Source organism: Enhydra lutris, unplaced genomic scaffold, assembly GCF_002288905.1.
Source record: "Enhydra lutris kenyoni isolate GAN:26980312 unplaced genomic scaffold, ASM228890v2 scaffoldscaffold22, whole genome shotgun sequence".
NCBI lineage: Eukaryota > Metazoa > Chordata > Mammalia > Carnivora > Mustelidae > Enhydra > Enhydra lutris.
The window spans coordinates 8669429-8693838 of record NW_019154106.1 but is presented as its reverse complement, the minus strand read 5'-3'; the positions used below and the strand labels follow the sequence as shown (position 1 = coordinate 8693838).

General features: G+C 52.9%; 1 protein-coding gene across 1 annotated transcript; it reads right to left on the bottom strand.

Annotated features, from left to right (window-relative positions):
• Positions 1 to 7058: 7058 nt before the first annotated feature.
• On the bottom strand, positions 7059 to 23573 carry LOC111150097 (solute carrier family 22 member 8). The gene is given in 10 exon segments (XM_022507440.1): positions 7059 to 7158; positions 7247 to 7450; positions 7595 to 7703; positions 8408 to 8622; positions 9554 to 9669; positions 9863 to 9986; positions 11965 to 12133; positions 12805 to 12959; positions 13448 to 13551; positions 23238 to 23573. Coding segments are annotated over 10 exon segments (1632 nt in total).
• Between the last annotated feature and the right edge of the window lie 837 nt (positions 23574 to 24410).

Genomic DNA, 24410 nt, shown 5'->3' with positions numbered 1-24410 from the left:
AGCCTGGCTGGCTGCCCCTCCTTCCTTCGCTCTCTCTGTCTTCTGTCCCTCCCTTTCCCTTGAGCCTCCCCTCACTTGGGGGTGGGGTGCTCAGCTTTCAGGGTCTGCCGTAGCCCTGACCCCTGCATGGGCAGGATTTAATCCTTGGCCTGGAGGGAATGAGTTAAAGTGTGACTTGGTATCAGAAGGATTAACCCTCTGAGTGTCCTTGTGTCAGTGGAAATTCTCCAAGTGGGTATAAAGGGCAGGAGAGTGGACTGGAATGGGGGTGGTGAGAGGGGAGGTACTGGGAGGGCGTGTCCGGACATCCGGGGGGCCAGAGGGGGCCAGGTGGGACCTTACTGTCTTCCTTTTAGTGAGAAGACTGGGCTCTGGGAAGTGTGGTAGCCTCTTGAAGGGATTCTGTCCTTTTTAGTGGACAGGATCCAAGCAGTCTGTCTTTGAGAAGGGTTGCCAGAGAAAATACAGAACTCTCAGTGTCGGATCAACAAATACATTTTATTGTAGTGTAAGTATATCCCTAATATTATGCGGGACACACTTATACTAAAAAAAATCATTCACTGGTCTGAAATTCAGATTTAACTGGGCATCCTGTATTCTTATGTGCTAAAATTGGCAACCCCAGTCTCTGATCTCTTGGGGACAGCTCAAATCTCATGGGACCACAGCTTTGTTCAGATGGAAGTAACTAAAGAGGTCGGAGGCTACTTTTGAAGGAGTGGGACCTAAGACCAACATTCGTACATGATCTAGATCGAGTCTTTCAGGGTCTCAGCTTTTACCTTCTGGCGTTTTCTGTTTCCAAAATTTTCCTTTTGTCTTATCTCTGTCCATAATTTGTTTTTGTTTTAATTTTTTCAGTTGAGCATGAACTTATTTTATTTGCAGCCACAACTCAAAGACAATCACTTGTTTTCCTCCAATGGTTTGGCTGCTGAGCCCCAATCATCCAAGATCAGGGCAGTGCCGAGTTCTGGTTGGGTGGGTTTCTGTGAGTTCTGACTGGCTGGATCATGGGTTGGGAATGCCAATAGAGTCAGTGGCAACTTCTTGCTTTTACTGAATTGAATTTTTTTTTTTTCCTAAAGTAGGCCCCATACCCAGTGCAGAGCCCGGTGAGGGTCTTGAACTCACGACCCCGAGATCAAGACCTGAGCTGAAATCAAGATGCTTAATTGACTGAGCCACACAGACACCTCAACAACTTCTTGCTTTTAATTTGCATAGTGCATGGTATAGGAAACGTGGACTCTGAGTCAGTTTACTTCGATCTAAATCCAACCAAAAAATGTCTCCAGACATTACCTTAAGAGACGTCTCAGACTTATTTTGAATAATGATCAGTCCCATACCTGCTTGGCCAGGGATATTCCAGGCATACAGATGACTTCTACCAAAATACTTCCAAGAATGCACATGCTCTTACTGGAGTAGGGGAAATGTTTGCAAGGTGAGGAGAACTCCTCTTCCTCCACGTTCTGCTGGACTACAGCAGAGTAGTTTGGACCCTGAAGCATGGCAACCCTTGCACTTCCCAGGCATACCTAGCCAATTTTGCCATTGGAGGAGCCATATCAGGACCCTGACCTTCCTGGGTCCAGGCCAACACTCTTCTCTACCATGTTCTAACTCAATTATTGATTTGAGGTTTCCTGCCAGACTCTTCTTTGTGGGGTATTTCCATTTGGGGTCTCTGGCTGTCCCTCCCTCTTTCCTGCCTTCTATGGGCTGTCTGTCCATCCCACTTCACCAGGTTCTTTGGCATATGTCTGAACAGCATAGATGGTTAGGGTTCTGGAGTTTTGTGGGACATATCCAAGCCCCATAAGAATTAGCTGATGCAAAGGGCCGTGAAGAGAGGGAGTATTTCTCAGTGTTCCCAGGCATAAATCTCCAAGTCTTATTGTTGAGGGGAAGCAGTTTTATTTCTGACTTCTCCTGTAAGGACTCAGGATGCCCTGCCATCGTTGTACAGTTTACGCAAGCTACAGTCTCGTGTATGAAATTGGGAGGGTGTTTACTATCTTTTGAGGCGCTGGGATACGTGAAGTCTTAGACTGCTTCAGACCTATTTTGTCTAACTTCAAAGCCAGGTGGTTTCTTGCAGGTTTAGAGGTGAGCAATGCCCGGCTAAAGACGTCTTAAGGCTCATCCAGTCTCATGTACAGAAAAGAATAGGGAGGCCCAGAGAGGGACATAACTCAGCCCAGCCTCCTTCCCCCCACCCAGTGTTGGTTCTGGGCTGGGACCCAGTGGGTGTCCAGATGCCTGACACCGTTCTCTAGGCCAAGGTATATAAGAACCTTGTGGCCTGGGGATGTGAAGACAGCTGGACAAACAGCTTGGGGGCTCTGGGGCCAATCTCCTGCCAGGACTTGGTGCCCTCGTGGGGGCGTGGGAGGAGTGTTGAGGGCAGTGGGGGAGATGGAGGTCCTACAAGCACCTTCCCTTTTTGAGCATGCGCCCAACCCTGCTTTTGAGAAGAACCCCCTCCCTAGGGCCTGACCAGCTCCAAGCCAAGCTGAGCCTGGAAAAGGCTCTGGAGACTCCAGGGACTCCATTGTGGTTGGCTCCTGGGATCATCTGTCTAGCAAGGAGACTTCCCACCAGCCCCCCAGCTCCTGGAGGGTTTCTGGATGGAAGTGCTCCCATGACTGGCAGAATGAGAAATATCCTTTAGGGACATTCTGAGTCATTAAACACTCAGAGTTGGACTCCCTGGACTGACTGGAATGTGGACTTCAGTTCTGGCCATGCTCACCGAGAAGGGGTCAAATCTGGGACTTCTGATTGGCCAAGTGCCACAGAACCACATACCATCAGACAAATGCTGTCGCTCACATGAAAACTCATTGTACAGATAAGGAGACCAGGGCTCAGAGTAGGCAAGGGATTTGTCATGATCACACAGCAGACCCATCTAGATCTCAGCCCTCTCGATTCCATTGCTCTTTCTATCATGTTAACAGCCATCACATATCTCAGATTTTCTGAGACATCCAGGTTTTTTTTTTTTTATAATTTTATTCTGTTAAATGGGATTTAAACTGTGTCACTACATGCGATTTTGATTTTGGTTGTTTTGTGAGGTTTTTCAGATTAATGATTTACAGGTCAGAGGAAATGCTCTTGCTCGTATCACAAGTCCTAAGTGTGAATTTGAAATGAACGGCCTGGGGAGAAGTCAGGCAAACTCCAAGTGCCTACACCCGGCACATGGCAACACTCTGAGCAAGGAGCCAAACTGTGAATTGTATGTCTCATGGCCTGGTTACCCTGGGCAATGAATGGTGCAGAAATTAGAAATGCATCCCAAACTGCCACGGAAAGCCTGGACAGGAGGCGAGTAACCAATGCAGTGGCTCAGCATGACGATTCTGCCCAAGAGAGGTGCTCCATATTGGATGACAAGTCCCTGAGCCAGTTGGAGGCTGAGTTCAGGGACTGAGAGCAGGGATTAGGGAAAGCAGGAGGAGCCGGAGCTCTAGAGGAGCCGCAGAGATGGAAAAGGTGGAATCCAAGCTGGGGACTTGGGAACGGCAAGAAGAATGGGCCGTGTGCATCCTGACCGGCATCCCGATTCACCAGGTGTCCTGACCACGTGACTGGGAAGCGCTTTCCCGGGCATCTTCCTTTCACCTTCCTGCATGTCTTCACAATAAACACCCTGAAACAGCTCAGGAATGGTTATGGCCAGGACATCCTGGGAACCACCCTGAATTCTGGACAGTTGGAAGTTGGGGGAGTGGGGCGGCGGGGCTAGTGTTCCTACCTGAGCCCAGTTTTCCTCCCTTCGGGCTGAGCCCCAGCCAAGCTACCCCGTGGCCCACTGAGCCCCAGCCAAGTGCATTGGGGGATGGGTGGGAACCATCAAGGGCTGGGCGTGTACTAAAGGCAGGGGGTAAGGGGAGGCTGGTGCAGTCTGGGAACTGACAGGAGTGGAATGAGGCTACATTGCAGGTGGGAGGTGGAGGTATTGAAACTGAAGCCAGTCGAGGCAGATTGGGGCCTGAGCGGGTTGGGGTCTGAGTGGGACCGGCCTTGTAACAAGAGTGTAGACTTCATCCCACTGGGAAGTCACTGAAATGTTGAAGCAGGGGGGTGTAACACGCTCTCTCTCCTGTTTAGTAAGCTCTCTTCCAAACATCTAAATACAGATTTGAGAATAGTGGATTCTGCAGCTGGCGGTCGCGGCCCTGGAGTGTTTCTGAATTGTCTGATTGGTGGCTGTGACCTGCTGCTGAGGGCTTGAGCTCAGCCAGTCCCAACGGAGATGTGCTAATAGGGTAAAACGCACCCCAGACTCTGAAGACTTACTATGGACTGAAAGCTGTAAAATACTTTTATTGATAACTTTTATATTGATTACATGTTGAAATGGTAATATGTGGATATCTGGGGCTAAATAAAATATATTATTATTATCATATATACACACACTTAAAATTAATTTTACCTCTTTTTAAGAACGAGCTACTAGGAACTTCAAATCACATAAGTGGCTTGCATTCCATTTCCACCGGACATCCCTGGCAAGGGATGGCTGAGGAAGGGGTCTTAGGAAAGAATTCTGGGGAACGTCAGTGTTTAGGAGATGATAGAAGGAGAGGAGCTGCTTTTGGAATTGTTTGGTTTGGAAACATTTGAGTTTAGCTTAAACAAAACAAAAGCTATTCAGAGAATTCAGGATATTTTCTCGAGCTCAGTATATCCAGGGCCGAGGAGGACCTGGGGCCTGGACTCCGTTAAGAATCACTGTGAGGGGCGCCTGGGTGGCTCAGATGGTTAAGCGTCTGCCTTAGGCTCAGGTCATGATCTCCAGGTCCTGGGATTGAGCCCCACGTCCGGCTCCCAGCTCAGTGGGGAGCCTGTTTCTCTCTCTCCCACTCCCCCTTCCTGTGCTCTCTCTGCCTTTCTCTCTCTCATATGAATAAATAAATAAAATCTTAAAAAAAAATCAATGTGAATAGTCTCACCGAGTCTTTTTATCTGGGCCCTCGTATCTGTGGTTCTCCTTTTCTCGGTGCCCTTCGCTTTGTTCTTTCTCAGCAGCCGGCTTTCTCTGACCCACCAGCGTCTGGGCCAGCCCACCCTCATGCTAACCTGCCTTCCCAGGACAAGGACCACGGCATGGGCTAGAACCTCTGTGACTCAGACTCCCAGCCCAGGAGGGAACACGTGATGAATGAGACCTTGTTCAGGAGGGCCGCCTGGTCCAGACAGTCATGACCAGAGGTGGAGGTCATGTAACAGTTCAGTTGGCAGGTTCTGGGGGTGTTGACCTTTGGGGAAGGGGTAGGGGCAGGACGGGCGAAACTTCATTTTGTAGCATTTGCTGGAAACCCTCCAGGAGAGTCTGAAGGCGCAGCCACAGTATGGGAGGGAGCTGCACGCCAACACCCCCACCCCCGGCCCCTCCCCCACTCCCACCGCCTCTCAGAAACCAGGGGACCCAAGTCTGTTGAGAGGCCAAGTAACAGGCAGGATGAAAACGCCCTTTGGGTTCAGCTCAGCCCTGGGGGCACTGAATGACGAAGGCCACAGCTGTCTCGGTGAAGGGAGGAGGCTGGAGAGCAGTTTGAAGATGTACGAGGTTAGAAGGTACAAGACTGAGAGGCATCCAACGCCTTTATAGAGTTTAGTTGTGAAGGGGAGAAATTTTAAGACGGTGTGGCCCCTGCGGAGAGATACGGTTCCAAGGGGGGCTGGTTGGTTTGGTTCGTTTTTGTTAAGACAGGAGATGCGGGAGCTCATTTGACGTGCGCTGAGAAATGAGCCAGGAGAGAGTGAATGGGTGGAGGAGACCTGAGGGGGAAAACATCCAAAGGCTGCTTTCCTTTGGACTGGGTGCAGAGCCCCAGTGGGAGGACTGACTTCCTGCTGGGATTGGAGGGAACTCAGGGAACACAGAGTGACAATGGTGGCCCTTGGTTATGGCTACGCTTTTCGCACGTACATACGACACAGAGCTGTCCAGGGGCCTGGGTCTGGGCCGTGGAGCAGAGACCTGCGGCAAGCAGATGGATTGGATCGGGACTGGAGCAGCGCTGGCCTCTGCCTGCAGCCGCTCTGGGCTTGTCTTGTCCTCTGCTCACACGCGTGCTGGGACGTGTACATGCCACAGCGTACTTCCAAGCACAGGACTTGCTATGGACAATATTGCGTCCTTGCCCAAATTTGTATGTTGATGCTCCAGTCTCCAGTGTGATGGTAATTGGAGGTGGGGCCTTTGGAAGGTAACTGGGGATAGATGAGGTCATGGGGGAGGGCATCATGGTGGGACTAGTGTTCTCAGAAGAAGAGACAGCAGAAACCTTGCTTCTCTCTCACTGTCCCCGCCAAGTGAGGACACAATAAGAAGGTGGCCATCTGCACAGCAGGAGGAGGGCTCCCACCGGACACTGAGTCTGCTAGCGCCTCGATCTTGAACTTCCCAGTGTCCAGAATTGGGAGAAAGAAATATTTGTTGTTTACGTGGTTTGCCTGTGGCTTGTTGTCGCAACCCGAGCAGACCTGGTGTATACGCAGCTCTGTGCACTTGTACACGTGCACACGGGTTCCCATCAGCCCAGCCTCTCTGTACCCGTGTGCCCATCCCTGCATGTGACACAGAAGTTCCAGTGGATGGTTATGCATCGCATGTGTCTGCGTGGCGGCCAGCCCCCTCATCCCTGCTGCCCCCACTCCTGAGCACGGTGGCCTGAGTTCATTGCCATTTATTGAACGTTTCCATCAAAGGAAGGGGTGGGGAGCAAGAAAGGGAAGCTGTCTTTGTTTAAGATTGAGCCAGGGAGCTGAAGAGGACCTCAGGGGAAGGGGGCTGGGTCAATGGGGGAAGGTGGCCTGTGGGGAAGGGCTGGACAGAAGAATGACGTGGCCTCGGCTGAGGGAGGATGAGGACAAGGGTGGGGCATTGGAAGGGTCTGCGGTCAAACCTTTGGGCTGGAGCATGGACCTGCTCAGGGCCTCCCAAGGTGCCCCCAGAGCCCAGAGGCAGGCGAAGACCTGGCTGGGATTCGTTTCGGAAGGGCAGGGAAAGGAGGGCTCTGCTGTCTTCAGCTGGGGTCCTGGCCCGGTCCACAAGGCTGCAGAGGGATCTTCTGGGATGCTTTCTCTGCTTCTGGTTCCTGCTTTGGTTTCTTTGCCCGCCAGGACCTAGGGAAAGAGAGCTCAGGAAAGGCTCCCGGTCTGGATCTGCTTCCCCAATGAGGAGTTCCAGTGGGACCAGAGGCAAGCGACTGACCAGTTTTCCACGTCTTCGATAGTCTCTGGCAAGGGCCAATTGAGGGTCTCAGGCAGGAAGTAGGTGGCACTGCCTCCAAGGAGGGTGATGGTCCCAAATATAACGCTGGGGATGAAGGGCTGCAACTCCTCTGTGATTTTCACCAGTGGGGCCTACATGCTTCCCACACGGGTCCACATGTTGCTTACGCCCATACCTGTTTGCCTTGGGAGAATCCAGGGCACGGACTGGCAGCCTGTGTGGGTCTTAAAGGACAGCTGTGGGACCCCTGGGCAGGGGCGGGAGGATGCCACAATCCCACCTGACCCTGTATCCTTTGGCTGGGTCAACCCCAAGCCCAGCACCTACCGGATGACCGTGGGGTATAGCTCGGTCGTGTAGAGGAAGAGGCAGCTGAAGGAGCTGGACAGGCAGCCCTTCGCAAACACAGCCAGGACTCTCCTCAGGGTTGGCAAGTCTACAGAGGGAAGAAAAGGCGATGGGTCTTTGCCTCAGAAGCACCTGAGTGTTTTCCCTCCTCTGCGGACTTTGTCTCCCTTTTTGCTTTGGCTGATGGAAAGCTCAGATCTAATTTAAATTTGAGTAAGAGCCCCTCTGCTGTTTCTAGTGCTTTGCGGGCTGTCCTGCTGCATTGGTGTTTTCCCCTGGCTCTGATTTCCTTCTCCCATATTTTGTTGTATATATGCTGGTCCTAAAATAGCTCATGTTCCTTTGGGAGGATATGGGTGTATCAACACACAAACGTCTATATAAACGTGGCTTTTCCAAGGCCGTGGTGGGAGTAGGTTGTGGGGTCTCCCCTGAGCACTGAGCTCCGTGGTTTTCCCATGCCAGCTCGTCTTTCGCTTAGCGATGTCAGCAGGCCATGCTCCATCCCAGAGCGATCCCTCACACTGGCCAGACACCACCATACTTTGCCCAGGCTGGGTCAGATCTGGAAAGGAGCTTTGGTATCATCTAGCCCAAATGAGTCATTTTCTAGATGAGAAACGTGAGCCCCAGAGAGTTCAGAGACCTGCTCAAGGTAACACAGAGAATTAGGGGCAAAGCCAGCAGAATTGGGATCCCAGACACCCCACTTCCCAGTCTGCGGTAGCCTGTGTTGCCCACGGACATGTTGGGCTGCTTTCAGAGGGCTCTGGCTTAGTCCTGGCTTCTCACCTGAGGGCACAAAGATGATATCCAGGATGGCCCCTCTTGCCAGGAGCAGAGCACCTGCCTGAGTGATGTGTCGGCCCAGATGGTTCATGGAGAGGACAGTGATGAACTTGGCCAGGATGTCGACCCCACCAAAGATGAGCTGGAGGATGTAGAGGTTGACTCCAAAATCTTCCACACTCATAGCCAGACTGTAGTAGCCAAAACCAGTGGAAAACCTGAGGGGAAGAGAGTGATTGGTTGGTGCCTGCTGCCAGACTGGGGTCTCTCCCTACGCTGGTCATGGGGTCATCGGGAAGATGAATAGTTTCATTTCTTATCCCAACTGCAGCTGATCGGTATAGGCTGCTCAGAGAGCTCTCTGAGATTGTGTCAGGGCTCAGTGCTGGGATGGATTCGTTATGTCTGATAAGGGCACGGTCTAGGGTGTGGTGGCAAAGATTCACATAATTGACTCTAGAGAATATCAGGACTGGCGAGACTCTGGGAGACCAAAGGAGGTAGGAAATGGTCTCTCTTGGTTGTGCAATAGTTGAACATCTAGAATGGGAGAGGTGAGTCAAGCTGTGTGCCTGGGTCAGATGCTTCCTCTTTCTCTCTCAGAATCGTGGGATCTCTTTTGAAGTCCCTGGACATATGGACCCTATTCATGTGGAGATAAAGGAGGGTCTCTGAACCAGGTCACGGAGAGGGCTTTGCAGGAGCTGTAGAATGTCAGACAGAAGAGACGACTTGGAGAAGCGTAATTTTTGTCTTCAGGCCATGAGGGCCAGCCTTGCTCCGTGTGGTCCCAGAGGGCAGAGCTGGGCCAGTGGGGGTGGTGACGGAAAGGCAGAGAATGGGGCAATTGCCATAGCAGGGATGGGAGCTGTGAGTGGGGAAGGGGTTTGCAGTATTTGCCTTGTGGGTGGGGTGGGCATGACCTGATGGGGAAGCAGACGCTGATGGCCAGGACTAGGTGTGTGGCTGGGACACAGGAGATTTATTTCCAGGGTTGGGGCTGGGCTGTGGCAGCCCAGGGAGGGGATCTCTTGACTCCTCTTGCAAGTACCCTAGGCCTTCCCCTTTGGAAAACCTGCCGGAAGCCTTGTTCATTGCTTCTGTTTGGCAGAGATGTGCGGGTGTGAGCAATGAGGGGTGGTGCGTTACCAGGCCAGAGAAAGACAGAAGGTCACACGGTGCAGGTTGGGTGTCCGGAAGAGGTCAGCCATGCTGTACTTGGCCTTGGCCAAGGAGATCTCCTTCTGCATGCTGAATCTGAGATCCTTGGGGCAGAGGAAAGAGAGGGGTGCCATTAGTGATTGGCTGGTGGGCAGGAGGAAGGTGGGAGGGAGGTGCAGACCTGGTGTCTCTAGAAGACTTTTCCTGGGGCATTGGATGTGATGTTGGCTTGGGATCAGGGAAACAGAGGCAAGAGGAGGGTTCCTGGTCCAGACTATAATCCCTCTTGGCTCCTACCTCCACACTGAGTTTTTCTCCTTCTTCCTTCTTGCCATTGAGGGCAGCCATCCACCGGAGTATTTTCAGGGCCTTTGAGAATTTTCCAGACAGGACCACCCAGCGTACAGACTCTGGTATCCACCTGGGTGCCAGAACCAAGTCACAGTGACTCCCCTCATGCCAGAGCCTTTTTGGTGGGGCCAGAAGAACACCAACATCAACAGGGCCCAGAGCAGGAGGTCCAGAAACCCAAGCTGTTTTACTGCAGATTTCATGGAATTTAAACTTGGCCAAGCTTTGCACCTGGGCTGCCTGCTGCCAGCACAAATTCTAGCATTCTCTTCTTCCCCTTCCAGAAGAGCCTTTCCTCTGCCCCCTACCTGGGCTACTTGTTATCGTTGGGTATCTTCCTTAGCTAGGAGCCTTGGGCCTGGGCCAAGGCAGGTGGATCCTGGGGAAGGGACGGCATGTTCAAGGCTAGACAGCTGGATGTTCCTGTATATCCTCCTCCCCAGCCCTTCTTGGGCCACCTCCCAGGGCGAAGAAGGGGCAGGGTTTCGGTCCTGGGGCAGCTTGAGAAGGTGGCTCAGGTTAGGGTTATGGCCTAGGGGACGGGTTTGAGGCAAAGGACTAATTCTGCTGGAGTAGGAGCACAGCATGAGGTCCTGGGATTGGTGAGCAGGAAGCCGACCTCTTTCCCCACCTCCAGGCTGTACTTCTGGGCTTGGTTCGCCCTGAGCAGTCCCTGAGTGTCACTAAGCAAAGAGAAATAGAGGAGAAGGAGGTGTGGGGAAGAAGGAATGATATTTTAAAAAGCCCTGTCTGAGGGGTGTCAGCTGTAGCTGTGGCCACCATAGGCACCCAGGACCAGACTCTGTCCTCCTCTCCCCAACAAGAGGAACAGTGGCTCCCCATCAGTGAGCCTTCCTGTGGACCAGGCCCCCATGACCCTGGATGATGGGCGTTACTATCTTCATTTTGCCTAGGAAAATCTCGGGGCTCAGAGTGGGTGAGGCTTGTCCCAAGTCCCAGGGAGAAGGGGCCTGAGCTCTCAATTGTTCCCTGCTGACGCTCTGCTGCTCTTTGCTCCCTGTCTTCTCCCATCCCAGGCTGTGAACATTTCCGGGCTCTACCCTGGACCCTTGGACCACCTGTCCATCCCCTTCTGTAAGATTCTACTCTCATTTTCAAATGGAGGTCTGTCCCTCTTCTATGTCTTTTTGTGTAACCCTGGGGGATGGCTTCACTTCTCTAAGCCTCTGTTCCCTCATCTGTCAAATGGGACAGTGATGCCTCCTTCACACAGAGATGTCACGAGGATCCGGATGATTTAAGGGTATGCCTAGAATGGGGCCTTGCACACAGGAAGTGCTCGGTAAAGTGTCACTCTGTGTCAGTTAAGCATCTGACCCTGGATCCCAGCTCATATCTTGATCTCGGGACCCTGAGTTCAAGCTCCACACTGGGCTCCATGGCCAGCATGGAGCCTACTTAAAAAACAGAAAACAAGTTACATTTTGGAGTTTCAGTTCCTGTTTTCAACGTGTCCTTAGCTTTGATGTGATGATAGTGAGCCCTTGACCTATTTGTGGTCTTTGGTCCCAGATACTTCGATTCTCCCAGTTCCCCAGTTTGGACTTTCCTCTCCTTTCTACCTCAAATCTAGAAGTCCCCAAATCCTGTGGATTTGTCCTTCAAAATGCCTCTCGGACTTGTTCCTGAGGCTCCTCCTGCCCACACAGTCATGTGTCTCCTCTCATCTCCACCCACTTGGGTCTGTCCTTGGGTCACAAACAGAAGTTCAGTCAGGCCTTTCGACACCACAGACACATTCATTCTCTCTCCCTCCACACGAAGCCGAGGCTCCTTGGCTTTCTATTCTGTCCACAGCCTGGCCCTGTGCCTCTCAACTTGGCCCCTTCCTCCACTGGGTGCCCCCCCCAGACACCTGGTCCTGCCGCACACCTTTGTGGATTAATTCCTCCTCCCTGGATTGCCCTTCCCAAATCTGAGACAGAGGTGTCCTGGGAGAGAGTCTGTCAGCCTGGTCAGACACGGTCTCCCCATGTTTGGCCCCTGTGGGTGTTAAGGAGGGAGAGGAAGAGGAGAGGGCCACATACCAGGACAACAGGAAGAAGACGAAGAAGGGAATGGACACGGTTAACTGTAGCCAGTGCCACTGGGGGATGGCATAGGCCAGGCCAGGCAGAATGAACTGGCCACAAGTATAGAAGTAACCCATTAAAGTTGACATAATGGCCCGCATCTGGATGGAAACGCACTTGACATCTGCAGGAGGAGCTCAAGGACCAGATTAAGATTGTGCTGGGCCCTGGGCTACCTCCCGATGGAGGGGCACCAGCTCCTGCCCACCATCCCATCAGCTGCTTGACCTGAACTTGATCCTAAGGCTTCATCACCCCCATTTTACAGATGCTGTGACTAAGGCTCAAGAAGGTAGGACTCAGACTTAGGTCTGTCTGACTTCCAAGCCCACACTCTTTTTTTTTTTTTAATTATTTTTAAGTAATCTCTATGCCCAACATGGGGCTTGAACTCACAACCCTGAGATCGTGTCACATGCTCTATCCGCTGAGCCAACCAGGCATCCCACCCCCCACCTCTAAGCCCACACTCTTGAGTGTCTCTCTAGAGGCAAATGACTTCCCTCATTTTGCTTCAATGTCCTTATCTGTAAAATCAGGACAACAGTGTGGCCTCCTTGTGTGTGTGGACCAAATGGGATGGTGTCCCCCCAAGAGTGTCTGGCCTAGGGGATGGGGTAGGGTCCTCGTTGTGGATTGCTGTTGTCCTTATGCTCAGAGGGGGCCTCTGAGATCCTGAGAGGGGCAGCACCTTAGGCGACCAAGGTCACAGGGAACCTGCGTTGAGCTAGGCCCTTGGCTTCAGGCTGGGGTCCCCCGACTCCTGCTCCCCTGCTCCTTCCCCCTATGGCTTACTCAAGATGGTGGTACTCAGGACAATTCCTGAGATACTCCAGCCGCTCAGGAAGCGGAAGACCGTATAGATGGAGAAGTTGGGGCTGAAGGCTGCGCAGGAACCGCCGGCCGCCAGCAGCAGGTAGCTACAGGTCAGGATGGGCTTCCGGCCAAACCTGGAGCTCAGATGAGAGGAAGGACTGCGTTAGCCATGGCGAGCTTGGTGAGATGTGACTCTGCAGGTCTCAGGGCAAAGGGTCGGACCCCCCGACCCAGCCAAGGGCTGGGCAGGGCATGTAATCCCCTCTTTAGACAGAGCCTGACTGGTAATTGCTATTTTGTTGAAGGTTTGCAGACTTCCCATCTCCAAAGAGTCCATGCACCTGCCTCCACGGCCACACAGCTTCTATACCGTGTCCGAAAACCTCGAGGCTTTCCCCCAGGGTCTGAGGAGGTGGGAAGACTCCGGTTGTGAGGGCTTTGGGGCAGAGGGAAGGCTGCACCCCAGCAGGACTGGGACTTGCCCAAGGCCACAGACCAGGGACGGTCCTTCCTGCTTCCCCCAGCTCTTTGCCTCTTTGGGGGAAGTGCATAGGTGGTCAGAGTGAGGTGGGATGCCCCCATAGGTTGTGCCGCCTCCCCTCCAGAGGTCCCCGTGTCTCACCTGTCCGATAGGTCTCCCAGCATGATCCCCCCAGTCAGTATCCCCGCCATGAAGACAGACTGGGCCACCTCTTTCAGTCTTCTGGAGTCACACACCAAGTCCTACTGCACAGGAGAAAGGTCATGCCAGCCTGGCTCGGTACAGACTGGCCCTCCCAGCCAAGCTCTGCCTGAGCTCCACGGTGCCCGCCTGCTCCTGGCGTCCTCACCAGACTTCCCTGAACCTGGACCCCACTCTCAGGCGCCAGCTCTGCATTCAGCCCAGCCCGGGGCTCCTTGGGTCTGCCTGTGGCTCTTTGGGTCCCTGACCCCTGGGCTGCAATGACAGTTCCTCTCCAGTGTATGTGGTCCATCAGGGGCTTGTAGAGTCTGCTTAGCTGTCACTTCCAGGTATGTTCTCAACTCCTGCCCTCGTCCCTTCCAAGCTCGCCTGCAGGGCCGGCCTGCAGCCTAGCTCTCTCCCTCTCCTCCATGCGGACACTGCTCTACGGTTGACACCTGGCTCCGTCCCACATCTGTCTGTGTCTCTGAGATCTCTCCTTCAGGTCCACATTCACTTTCGGTTCTCCCTTCCCTTCAAAGCTGAATCTTTTTTTTTTTTTTTAAGGTTTATTTTTTATTTATTTGACAGAGAGAGAGATCAGAAGTAGGCAGAGAGTCAGGCAGAGAGAGAGAGAGGCGGAAGCAGGCTCCCTGCTGAGCAGAAAGCCCGATGCGGGGCTTGATCCCAGGACCCTGAGATCATGACCTGAGCCGAAGGCAGAGGCTTAACCCACTGAGCCACTCAGGCGCCCCCAAAGCTGAATCTTTTGAAAGAGAAGCTATACTTGCTCTCAGCCTGGCCTCATCTTCTGCTCATTGCTCCAGTCTGCCCCGACCACTCCACTGACACTGTGCTCACCAGAGTCGCCCGAGATGTCTTTTTCACTAAGCGCACTGGAACCTCCTGTAGCTTGGCCTGCCCTGACTTCCAGCAGCCCCTGATGTTGCTGATGTTGACCTCTCCCTCCCTCTGGTCTTTCTCTCCCTATTTACCACTCCTCCTCTTCCTCCATGGGCTCCTTTCTCTCTTAAAGATTCCCTAGGGCTCTTTCTGGATCTTTCTCTCTTTTTATCCACTTTCCTGAGTGGAGCATCACCTGCTCCTATGGCTTCAGTTTCTATTTTATGAGGAAGACTCCAACCCGTATCTTCAGCCCAACCTCTCTTCTGGCCTTGAGAACAGTCAATTCAGCTGCCTTCTTGAAAATTCTACCTCGATGATGTCTCACGGTCACCTCAGAGTCAATAAGACTTGTCACCCACTGTTCGCGGGCTGGGAGCCTGTCCTTTGCCTCATCTTCTCCAGTGCATCCCCACGCCATCCTCCAGTTTCTAACTTTTGAATATTTCTGGAATCTGGATTCTTCTATCTCTACTACTATCTTAGTGCAAGATTAATAATAATGGCCGATTTTTATGGAGGGCTTACTATGTACCAGGCACTGCTATAAGGAAACACTTCCCAAGCTTTAACTTCTTCAATCCCCACAACAACCTTATGATGGGGCATGACTACTGTCATCATCCCCATTCTATAGATAAAGAGACTGAGGCCTGCTGATGATCACTGAGGTGATCTTCAGACAGGTCTCTCAGCCTTCGATTTCAGTTCCTCCTGTCCTTGCTTCCCCTGCGAACTTGAATGGCTTCCTAAAACCCCTCTCAGGTCAAGTTCCTGTCTTGCCTAAAGGACTCCCTGGCTTCCTCCTACCCTTTGGGTAAGGAGAAAGCTCTGTTAACACAGATTTAGAAAGCCCTCATGCTCTCTCCTCTGCCTACCTGTCTGGCCTAATCACTGCTAATCCCCAACACGCACCCTTTGTCTAGCCATCCTGAACTACTTGTGTAATGAAGTGGAGAATTTTATTCAGTAGAAACGCCTCACAAGAATGTTTTGGAAGTGAAACAGTGTGGGCGAGAAACCATACGTCCCAGGGAGTCCTGTCCACATTCCTCTGCTGGAAGTGAGGGGGATGGGGTGGACGAAGACTCCAGGTCAGCTGTCTCCAGGCAGCCCAGCATGGCCAGAAAACCCAATGGGCTCTTCTGGTTGAGAAGGGAGGCTGCAGGGTATGTGTGTGGCATGATGGGAGGGTAAAGGGTGAAGGAGGAAGTGAGGGGTGTGAGGAGGAGTACACCAGAGGGTGTCTGGAGAAACTTTTGGTACATTGTGGCATGCTGTGAAAAACTGCTTTAGGAAAATCTGAAGTAAAGACCTAGCACCCATCTAGTTTCATTCACACCCCCACCCCTTCCACAGTAAGCACATTTCTCAGGTGACCCAGTCTCTGGGTGGGTCATGTTCTTGACAGTACAATGGAGCAGAAGAAATGCTTATTACTTCCATCTCATTTGATTAAGGGAGAAGCCTTGGTCTGGACTTGAATGCCTCCTCCATTCCTGTTGATGGGAATGGTGACAACTAGAACGACTCAGGAAGTCATGTGTTGAAGATAGCAAAACTGTTGTTAGTCTGGGTCCCTGAATGACCCTATGGGGCAGAGTCACCCATCGACCTGAAATTCCCACCTTAGAACTCTTGCATGAGAAAGAGAACCACGTCTATGACCTGCAAGCCATTGAATTATCATTGACTCTTTTGTTACGGCAACATAGTCTATCCTGATACATCCCACCAGAAGTTGCAGATGGAAACTTGATTCCCTCCCCCCAACCTCCATGTTATTTAGTGTCTCAAGAACAAATCTTTCTGCTTGGATCCTGAGAGGGTCAATGTCAGACCCATTTGGATTAGTTTAAGGCTGTTGCCCTTCTCTACAGTCTGAGACCAGATCTGCCATGTCTTGGTTTCTACCGTACTACTTGCGGTGAGGTATGCCTTAGAATAACGATCACGAGCCAGTTTCTACTTGAAAGCTGAGCCTTGTAAGGAAACACCATTCCTAGAATGGGCTTTGACTCATGTTTAAAACAAGCCCGAATCCTTATAATGGCCCATAAATCGCTCCAGGATGAGCAGACTTATCCCTGTTCCCTCTCTGCTCTCATTGGCTACTACATGTCCTCCACAAACTCCACTGGAGTTGGTCTTCCTGCTGTTCCTCGAACATCTCAGGCACCTCAGAATCTTGGCATATGGCATTTTCTCTGCCTGGAAAGTTCTCCCTTCAGAGAGCCACTTGACTTGCTCCTCCACTTCTCGCAGATCTTTGCGCAAACATCATCTTCTCAACGAGATCCCCCTTGACCACCCTATTTAAAATCGTAACTCCTAGTCTACATTACTCCACCCCGCTTTATTTTCTTGATAGCATTTGTACCATGAGCTATACCACATAGTTCCTTTTTGTGTGTTTGTTTCTCCCTCAAGACCGTCATCTTGATAAGGGTACAGTGTTTCGTCTGTTTTGGTCACAACTGTACTTCCCTTGCTTAGCACGGTGCCTGGCACATAGTAGGCATTCAGTAAATACTGGTGGGATTGAAGGAGTGAGCATTCTACAGGAAGAACAGAGAGAGGGAGAACTTTAGTGGTTAAGATATGCTGATGTCGAAATGAGAGGTCATATGGTCCACACTCCAGATACCACCTGGAGGAGAGTTTTGCTTTGCCACAATGAGCGTATGTCAGGATGGAGAGTGTCTGGGCTATAGCCATAGGATGTATAATGACGTGTCAGCAGGAAGGACTGAAAAACTTCGCAATCAGGCTGGAAAAACGTCTATGGCAAACTGTCTACTAGGGAATGGTGAAATGAGGGTTTAAAGCTTAGAACAAGAGCTTTGTGGTTAGACATTAAAAAAATCTTGGGTTTCAAATGCACGCTTAGTTCTTCCTAGAGATTTCATGGTTAATAAAACTCATTGGAGTTGATGATAAAACTGTGGCCAGGGTTGCCCTGCAGATCAGCACAAATCCATAGGGCTCGGATCTGGAACGTGTAACTGCTATGGGTTGAATTGTGTCCCGTGAAAAGTTAGTCTGGAGTTCTAACCCCTAGTGCCTCAGCATGTGACCTTATTTGAAAATCGCATTGTGGCAGATATAATTAGTGAAGATGAGGCCATCTTGGGGTAGGTCTGGGCCCTTCACCCTCTGTGACTGGTGTACTTGTAAGAAGAGAAGTTGCAGACACATAGGGAGGACGTCTTGGACAATGGAAGCAGAGATTGGATAAGCCAAGGGACACCAAGCCTCACGGACAATCATCAGAAATTAGAAGAGGCAAGAAAGGTTCTCCTAGAGCCTTGGGAGAGAGCATCCCTACACCTTGATTTTGGACTTCTGGTCTCCAGAGCTGTGAGACAATAGATTTCTGTTATTTTAAGCCACCCTGTTTGTGGTACTTTGATATGGAAATTCTAGGAAACAGAGATACACTGTGTGATTCCTGCATGTTTGAAGTACCTGTGGGCTTGGTAGGTGGTGATGGGAAGGGGATTGGGGATGGAAGAGTCTGGCCATGAGGGAACCAGAAATAGAGAGAACTGGAGAGATTTTTAAAGGCATCCTGGAATTCTGGGGGCAGGGAAGATACCTAGAGACATTTGGGGCATGCTTCTGTGTGGTTAGCTGTATAAGACCCTTGAGAAGGCTGAAGGCTCGGTTAGTCTCAAAGGGGTTGAGGGTGTGTGGTTTATGTTCCTTTGACTTTGACTCCATGCACAGGCTGGGCCACATGTGGTCTGTGGTTTTAGTTGGGTTACACCGTGTATGTTCCTCTCTGCCTTTGAGCTTGTCATCATGTCCTTGTTCTCGTCGTGTTGCCAGACCTTCAGGCACTGGTGACAGGACAGGAAAACTCAAGGCCCAGAGAGGAATCGGAGGGGCCCAGTTGGACCCCCAGACTGAGCTGGGCACCCACAGGACCGAGGTTCAGTAGTGTGGGAGCTGTGGGCCACAGCTCCCCTCCAGGGAACCCAGAGCCCACAATCCATGCTCCCTACACTTGCCAGACTTGAAAGAAAGGCCTTTGTTTTCTCTTAATGTCCTAGTAAAGCTCTTTCTGAAAAATTCCAACCTTATCTCTGCGGAACTCAGAGAAAGGAATGTGTGGTCGCCTCTGCCAGGAAGGCTTAGGGGATCAGCGGGTGAGGGAGACTCCCTCCACTCTGACTGGACCCTGCCCTGTGCTCACTCCCATCCTGGCCAACAGTCCTCCCCACCTGTGCCTCCTCCTCTGGGAGGGAAGTTCCTTGTTATCCTGTTATACAGATGCAGGAACTGAGGCGGAGAGGGGGGCTGATGCCCCAAGTCACTGGCTATGAGAGTGGAGTGGGGACCCACACCCAGGCTTGCTGTTTCCATGAGGGGAGGGCTCGGTGAAAGCCGTGGAGTGTGGCTAAGCTGCCCAGGGGAGCTGGGAAGTGCTGTGACAGCTGATTCCCCTTTTCCTGGAGGTCCCCCTACTCTTCTGGTGGGGACAACCTCTCTAATCTCAGGACACCTCTATTAGCCATAATAGTGAGGGCAACAGCCACAGAGGCCACAGACATTAGCTGAAGGCTCCACAGGGGCCTTGTGTGGTCTCCTGTCGGGCTCACCCTTGCTCTGTTCTTCCGTTTTATGGATGAGCAAACTGAGACTTCTGGCCTCATGAGCTCCCTAGTACAGGGCAGAGTCAGGATGTGAACTCTGTTGCTTGACCCTGGATCATGAGCACACGCTGTGGGTCAGGGGGGTAGCCCCTGGCCTCCGCTAACTAGGGTCACTGAGTCAGGTGCCAGGTGCCACACACCCTTATTACCACCTTCTGCACTGGGGCTGGCACATCCAGACCCTGCCTCCGCTCCAGAGACCCACCTCTAGGTAAGGCCCGGCCACGGTTTTACCCCTGCCCCATGGGGAACTCAACCCTGCTCGCCCTACTGCAGGCAGGTGGAGGACGGATTTGCCCCAGATGGAGCTGCCAACAGAAAAATCACTGTGCTGGTAACCAGCAAATTGCTGGGTCTAGCAACTGACATTTTCCTAGCTGGGCAGGGACCCCTTGCTGAGCCAGGGGGCTAGGCCCACCCAGAAAAGGGTATAGTACCCTGAGGACTGGTGAACCCCTGCGTTTGTCGGGATGCAGATTCCGCCCCCTTCCCCCCAAGGGCTGGAATGGTGTCTGGGCACTTGGCTGGCACAGACGTGAACGGACGCTTGACCAAGGACAAGACCTGCAACCTCTGTTCTTGGCCAGGCTCCCTGGAGGGGAAGCCACTTGCCAGCAGTCAGCAGGATCCAAGACCCCCTGAGGGCCTCTGCCAGGCGCGGCCTTGGCCTTCGTTCAGCATCCGCTGAGCCCTTCCTGTGCTCCTGGCACAGGGATGCGAAAGATGGGGTGGAGGGGCGCCTAGGTAGCGCTGTAGGTTAAGCATCTGAGTCTTGGTTTCTTTTTTTTTTTTTTTTTTTTTTTTAAAAATTTTTTTTATTTGTCAGAGAGAGAGGGAGAGAGAGCGAGCACAGGCAGACAGAATGGCAGGCAGAGGCAGAGGGAGAAGCAGGCTCTCCACTGAGCAAGGAGCCCGATGTGGGACTCGATCCCAGGACGCTGGGATCACGACCTGAGCCGAAGGCAGCTGCTCAACCAACTGAGCCACCCAGGCGTCCCTGAGTCTTGGTTTCTGTTCAGGTTGTGATCTCAGGGTTGTGAGATCCAGCCCTACGTTGGGCTCTGCACTCAGCCTAGAGTCTGCTTGAGTTTCTCTTTCCTTCTCCCTCTGCCCCTCCCAATCATGTTCTCTCTCAAAATAAATAAATCTTAAGGGGAAAAAAAAAAAAAAGGTGGGTTGGGGACCTATCTTCCCTGTCCAGGAGGAAGCCACCAGCCAGGGAGGGGGCTCTGTGAACAGCAGCCTCCTGGGGCCACAGGGTGCTTGGTCAGAGGGACTGACTGTGGGTGGGGTTATGCAGCCTGAAGGAGCCCCATTGCCTGCCCTGCTTCATGTCCCAGCTCTACCATTGATGAAACGTGGTGGTGCCGTAGGCCAGGGGGCCTCGACCTGTGCCTTTGTTTCCTCATCTGTACTAATGGGACAATTAAGGTGCCAGCCTCAGGGTTGTTGGGAAGATTGAATGGGTTAATAAAGGCCAGCCCTGGGGCATGGGGAAAGCCCACAGTCAGGTGTAGCGGTGATGGTTATGTCACTGCTTCCTGCCTGATTATTGTCTCTCCAGCTAGCTTCCATGTTTTCAGAGGACAGACAAGGATGGTGGCTTTCACTCCTCCTCTCTGATTTCCTGGGGGCCAGCTATACAGCAAGTCGCCCATACATTTGGAAATTTTATAGTATTGAGGCATCTTTGACGCCTTCCCCGCTCTTCACCTCCACCTCCATTGCGTCCCCAAGTCCCATGGATTCTGACTCCCTAAACTCTCTGGTATCTATTCCCACTGTCCCTTCCACTTGTCCTCATTTCCCTGGATCCTTGTGGTGAACTGCTAACTGGTCTTCCTACCCCTAGACTAGAACTCTCCACCAGACACTCTCCGTCCTGCCGTCAGAGGGAGGGTGATCTGAACACACCTCTCTACTGCTCAACACCCTTCGAGGGCTCTCTGCTGTCTTGGGACAGAGGCTACACCCTCTCCTTAGCATCCAAGCCGGGTGGCCTCTTCTCCAGCCCCATGTCTGGTGGCCTCCACGCTTCACAGCTTGCGCCTCTAGCCTTCCCCTGTCTCTTGCTATCCTGACCGCTTTGTTCTTATCCTGCTCCTGGGACCAAGCGTTTGACCCCCCACACTGTTGCTTTGGCCTGGGGCACGCTTGCCCACTTCAACCTGCCTGCTTCCTCTCTCCTGGTCACACCCAGGGTGGTTTCGCTGACTCCAACTGGCCCTCCTGGGCCCCCCTGCCCCCTCTGGGCCAGGCTCCGTTCTAGCTGCTGGGGATAGAGGGAAGCAGCTAGAAATCTCTGTCCCAGGAAGCTTGCGTGTTGCACGCATAGCCAGGGGTCCTCGAGGGGTGGCTCTGTCTCTTGCCAGAGGTGAGTTCCTGGAGGGCAGGAGGGAGCAGGTGGACTGTGACTCTTTGTCCTCAGCAGTAGGCATATAGTTTTTAGTAAGTGTTTGTTTGCTGCATTTCAGGCACTGAGCTTGGCCCAGGGGAGAAAAAGCAACTGTAATATGACCCAGGGTTAGGAGAGTCAGCGAGTGTCATAGCTCGGAGCATGGCTCTGGGGCCAGAAGCCCGTGTTAGGATACTGAATCTGCCCCTTTGCTCGTGGCGTGAACTTGAAGGAGCTCCTTAACCTCCAGGCTTCTGCTTTCCCATCCCATCTGAGAAATGAGCTTATAATACAAACTACCTTACAGCACTGTCAGCAAAGTTAGAAGTGTTAATATCTCTCAAGTGCTTGGAACAGGGCCTGGCATGAAGTAAGCGCTTTATGTATAAATAAATATTCACGGAACACATGAGAAACAGTTATACAGACTAGGAAGTTAGAGAGTCTTGGGTTCAGATCCCACCTCTGCCAGGTCCTAAGCACAGGTATTCCTGGGAAAGTTGTGAACGAGGCTCCCTGTGCTGTCGCCTGGGATTCCTGGAGCCCTCACCTATAGCACGCCCAGCAGAGAACCGGAGCAGGGCAAACCGTTGGAAATGCAGCTCTCCGATGAGGCAAATGCAACATCCTGCTTCTCAAGGGAGGAGAATGAAAACAGAGGCCTCTCTGTTCAGGGCTCAGATGCCACGCCCCCTCCAGGAAGCCTCCCAGGAATCCCACTAGAATCCTGCAGTTCCTCCCTCCTTCCTCCTTCCTCCTTCCTCCTTCCAACCACCACGAACCCCTATCCCCCTCTGTGCCTCTTAGGGGCGGGCATTTGCCTTAAATCCCATTCCCAAAACCGACCAGCTGTGTGATACTGAACCCTCACTTCCCTTCTCTGAGTTTTGGTCTTTTTGATCTGTAAAAGGAGCAAAAATCACGTTCGACAAGATATCGCGGTGAGAATCACAACGTCTGCAAAGCACCAAAATGTGCCTGGCGGTTTGCAGATCCTCCCCAAATGCCCGTTCCTGGTTCTTCTCCCAGCCTCCCCGCACCATGGTCTCCTGACTAACCTGTTAGTTCATCTGAGGGCGGAGGGCCGGACGTACCTCTGTATCTCTGTCATTCCCGGGACGGCAGGTCATAGAATCAGGAAAGAAGTTAAGGGTTGAACACATGGGAGGTGAACCCAGGCGTAACTCAGGGCGGAAGGGGGGCAGTTGGGAGGTCTGCTCGGGTAACCCTGCCACCTTGGGCCCCGCTCCCTCCTCCACACACCCTCCCATCTTGGGACCTTCACACAAGATGCAATTTCCTTCCTTTTCCTTGTTGCCTGGTGAACTCTCAAAGGACATTAGCTCAGCTTGAGGGTCACTTCTTCAGGGAACTGTCCCCCTGGGACTGCCCCTCCCACATCCTCACGCCACACACCCCCCCTCCGGCCCCCATGTCCAGCCCTAGGCAGCCCTAGTCTAAGGTCACAGCCCTAAGTACTCTGAAGTTGTAAATTTACATTTCTTTATGGGGTCCTTTCCTCGGGGGATGTCCTGCAGGGCTGAGGACCCTGGGTAGCAGGGACAGTGCATTTCTGTATCCTCAGAGATTAGCACTGTGTCTGCTCCAGAAATGGGCTGGCGACTCTGAACGTGAAGAAACCGAACTTTCTGGTTCGTCGGCATCTGCACCCAGGTCCTTCCTCTCTGCCTGCCCAGCGCCCCGGCCTCCGGTCCCAGCCCCAGGGAGACTAGAGCCCAGACTGTTCTCCCGTCCCTGAGTGAGTGGAAGAAGAAGGGCCCCCCTCTGTGCATACCTCGGTCACAGTGGAGTCCACGGTGTGGAGGTCATAGACCCAGCCGTTCAGGCATGGCTCGGTGGTGCCCTGGGTGTTGTTGGGCAGACTGGTGTTGGGTGGATATATGAAACGGAGACACATCTCAGGCTTCCCATCCAGGCCCTTGGGGAGCCCCCAGGGCCCGGCAGAGGCGTTGGGGGGCAGGCGACAGTGGTGGGGCCGCGTAGCCGCTGTGAAGATCTGCGGCAGGTAGTGGCTGGCCAGGCCCAGGACTGGGAGGCCCAGCAAGACCATGTTCAGGAACTGGAAGGTGCCCTTGCTGCCCACTCGGTCCATGAGCTCGGAGAAGGCCATGGCGGATGAAAAGGAGCTGCAGGATGAAACAGAGCTGCACGAAGGCACCTGGCCGGGGAGAGGTGAGTATGCACTTGAGTTTGGTGTGCCTATGGGGACAGGTGTGGGAGCACCGTGGGACTGTGGGCCAGATGCACGTGTGAGCACAGGTGCACGGAACAGCATGCATATAAACATGTACAGATGTGGGGCTCAGGGGTGTGTGTCCACACATGGATACATGAGGACACACCCAGCGGTGTGTCCAGGCACAGGACCGCAGGTGCGACGTGTGTCCAGGTGTGTGTGTCCATGGGGTGTCTGCTGTGATGTGTGTCTTGAGGCTGAAGTAGAAGGCGCAGCTGTGGGAGCATGGTCGTGTGGCTGTGTGTGTGTTTGTCTGTGCTCCGTGAGGCTGCTCACACAGGCCACGTGCACGTGTGGCACAGGACAGCTGGGACCCCAGGGACCTGGTCATGGACGTTGGCAACAGGGGCCAGATGGTGGTGGTGGGGGGGAGGTGGGGAGGTCCCTGCTCACCCTGAGCGGACACAGGCTTGGAAGAGCCCAGGTCGCCTGCTGGGAAAGTCTCCCCAAGCCCCAAGCCTTCTGGCTCTCGGCTGTCCTCTGGGCCTGGGTCCACCAGACTGGGGCAGTGGAAGGTGTCCCAGGCAGGTCCCAGAGGGCGTAAGGGGCTCGGCCAGTCCCAGAAAGGAAGCAAGACCAGATCCTGGGGGCTTCTCAGGGGCCTACGCGGGCCGGGGCTTGGGCGGGGGTCCCCATTCCTCCTTACCTGGTAGCTGGTAGGGGCCCAGGTCCCTCCGCTGGGGCCGGCGGTGGAATGTGGCCGAAGCCCAG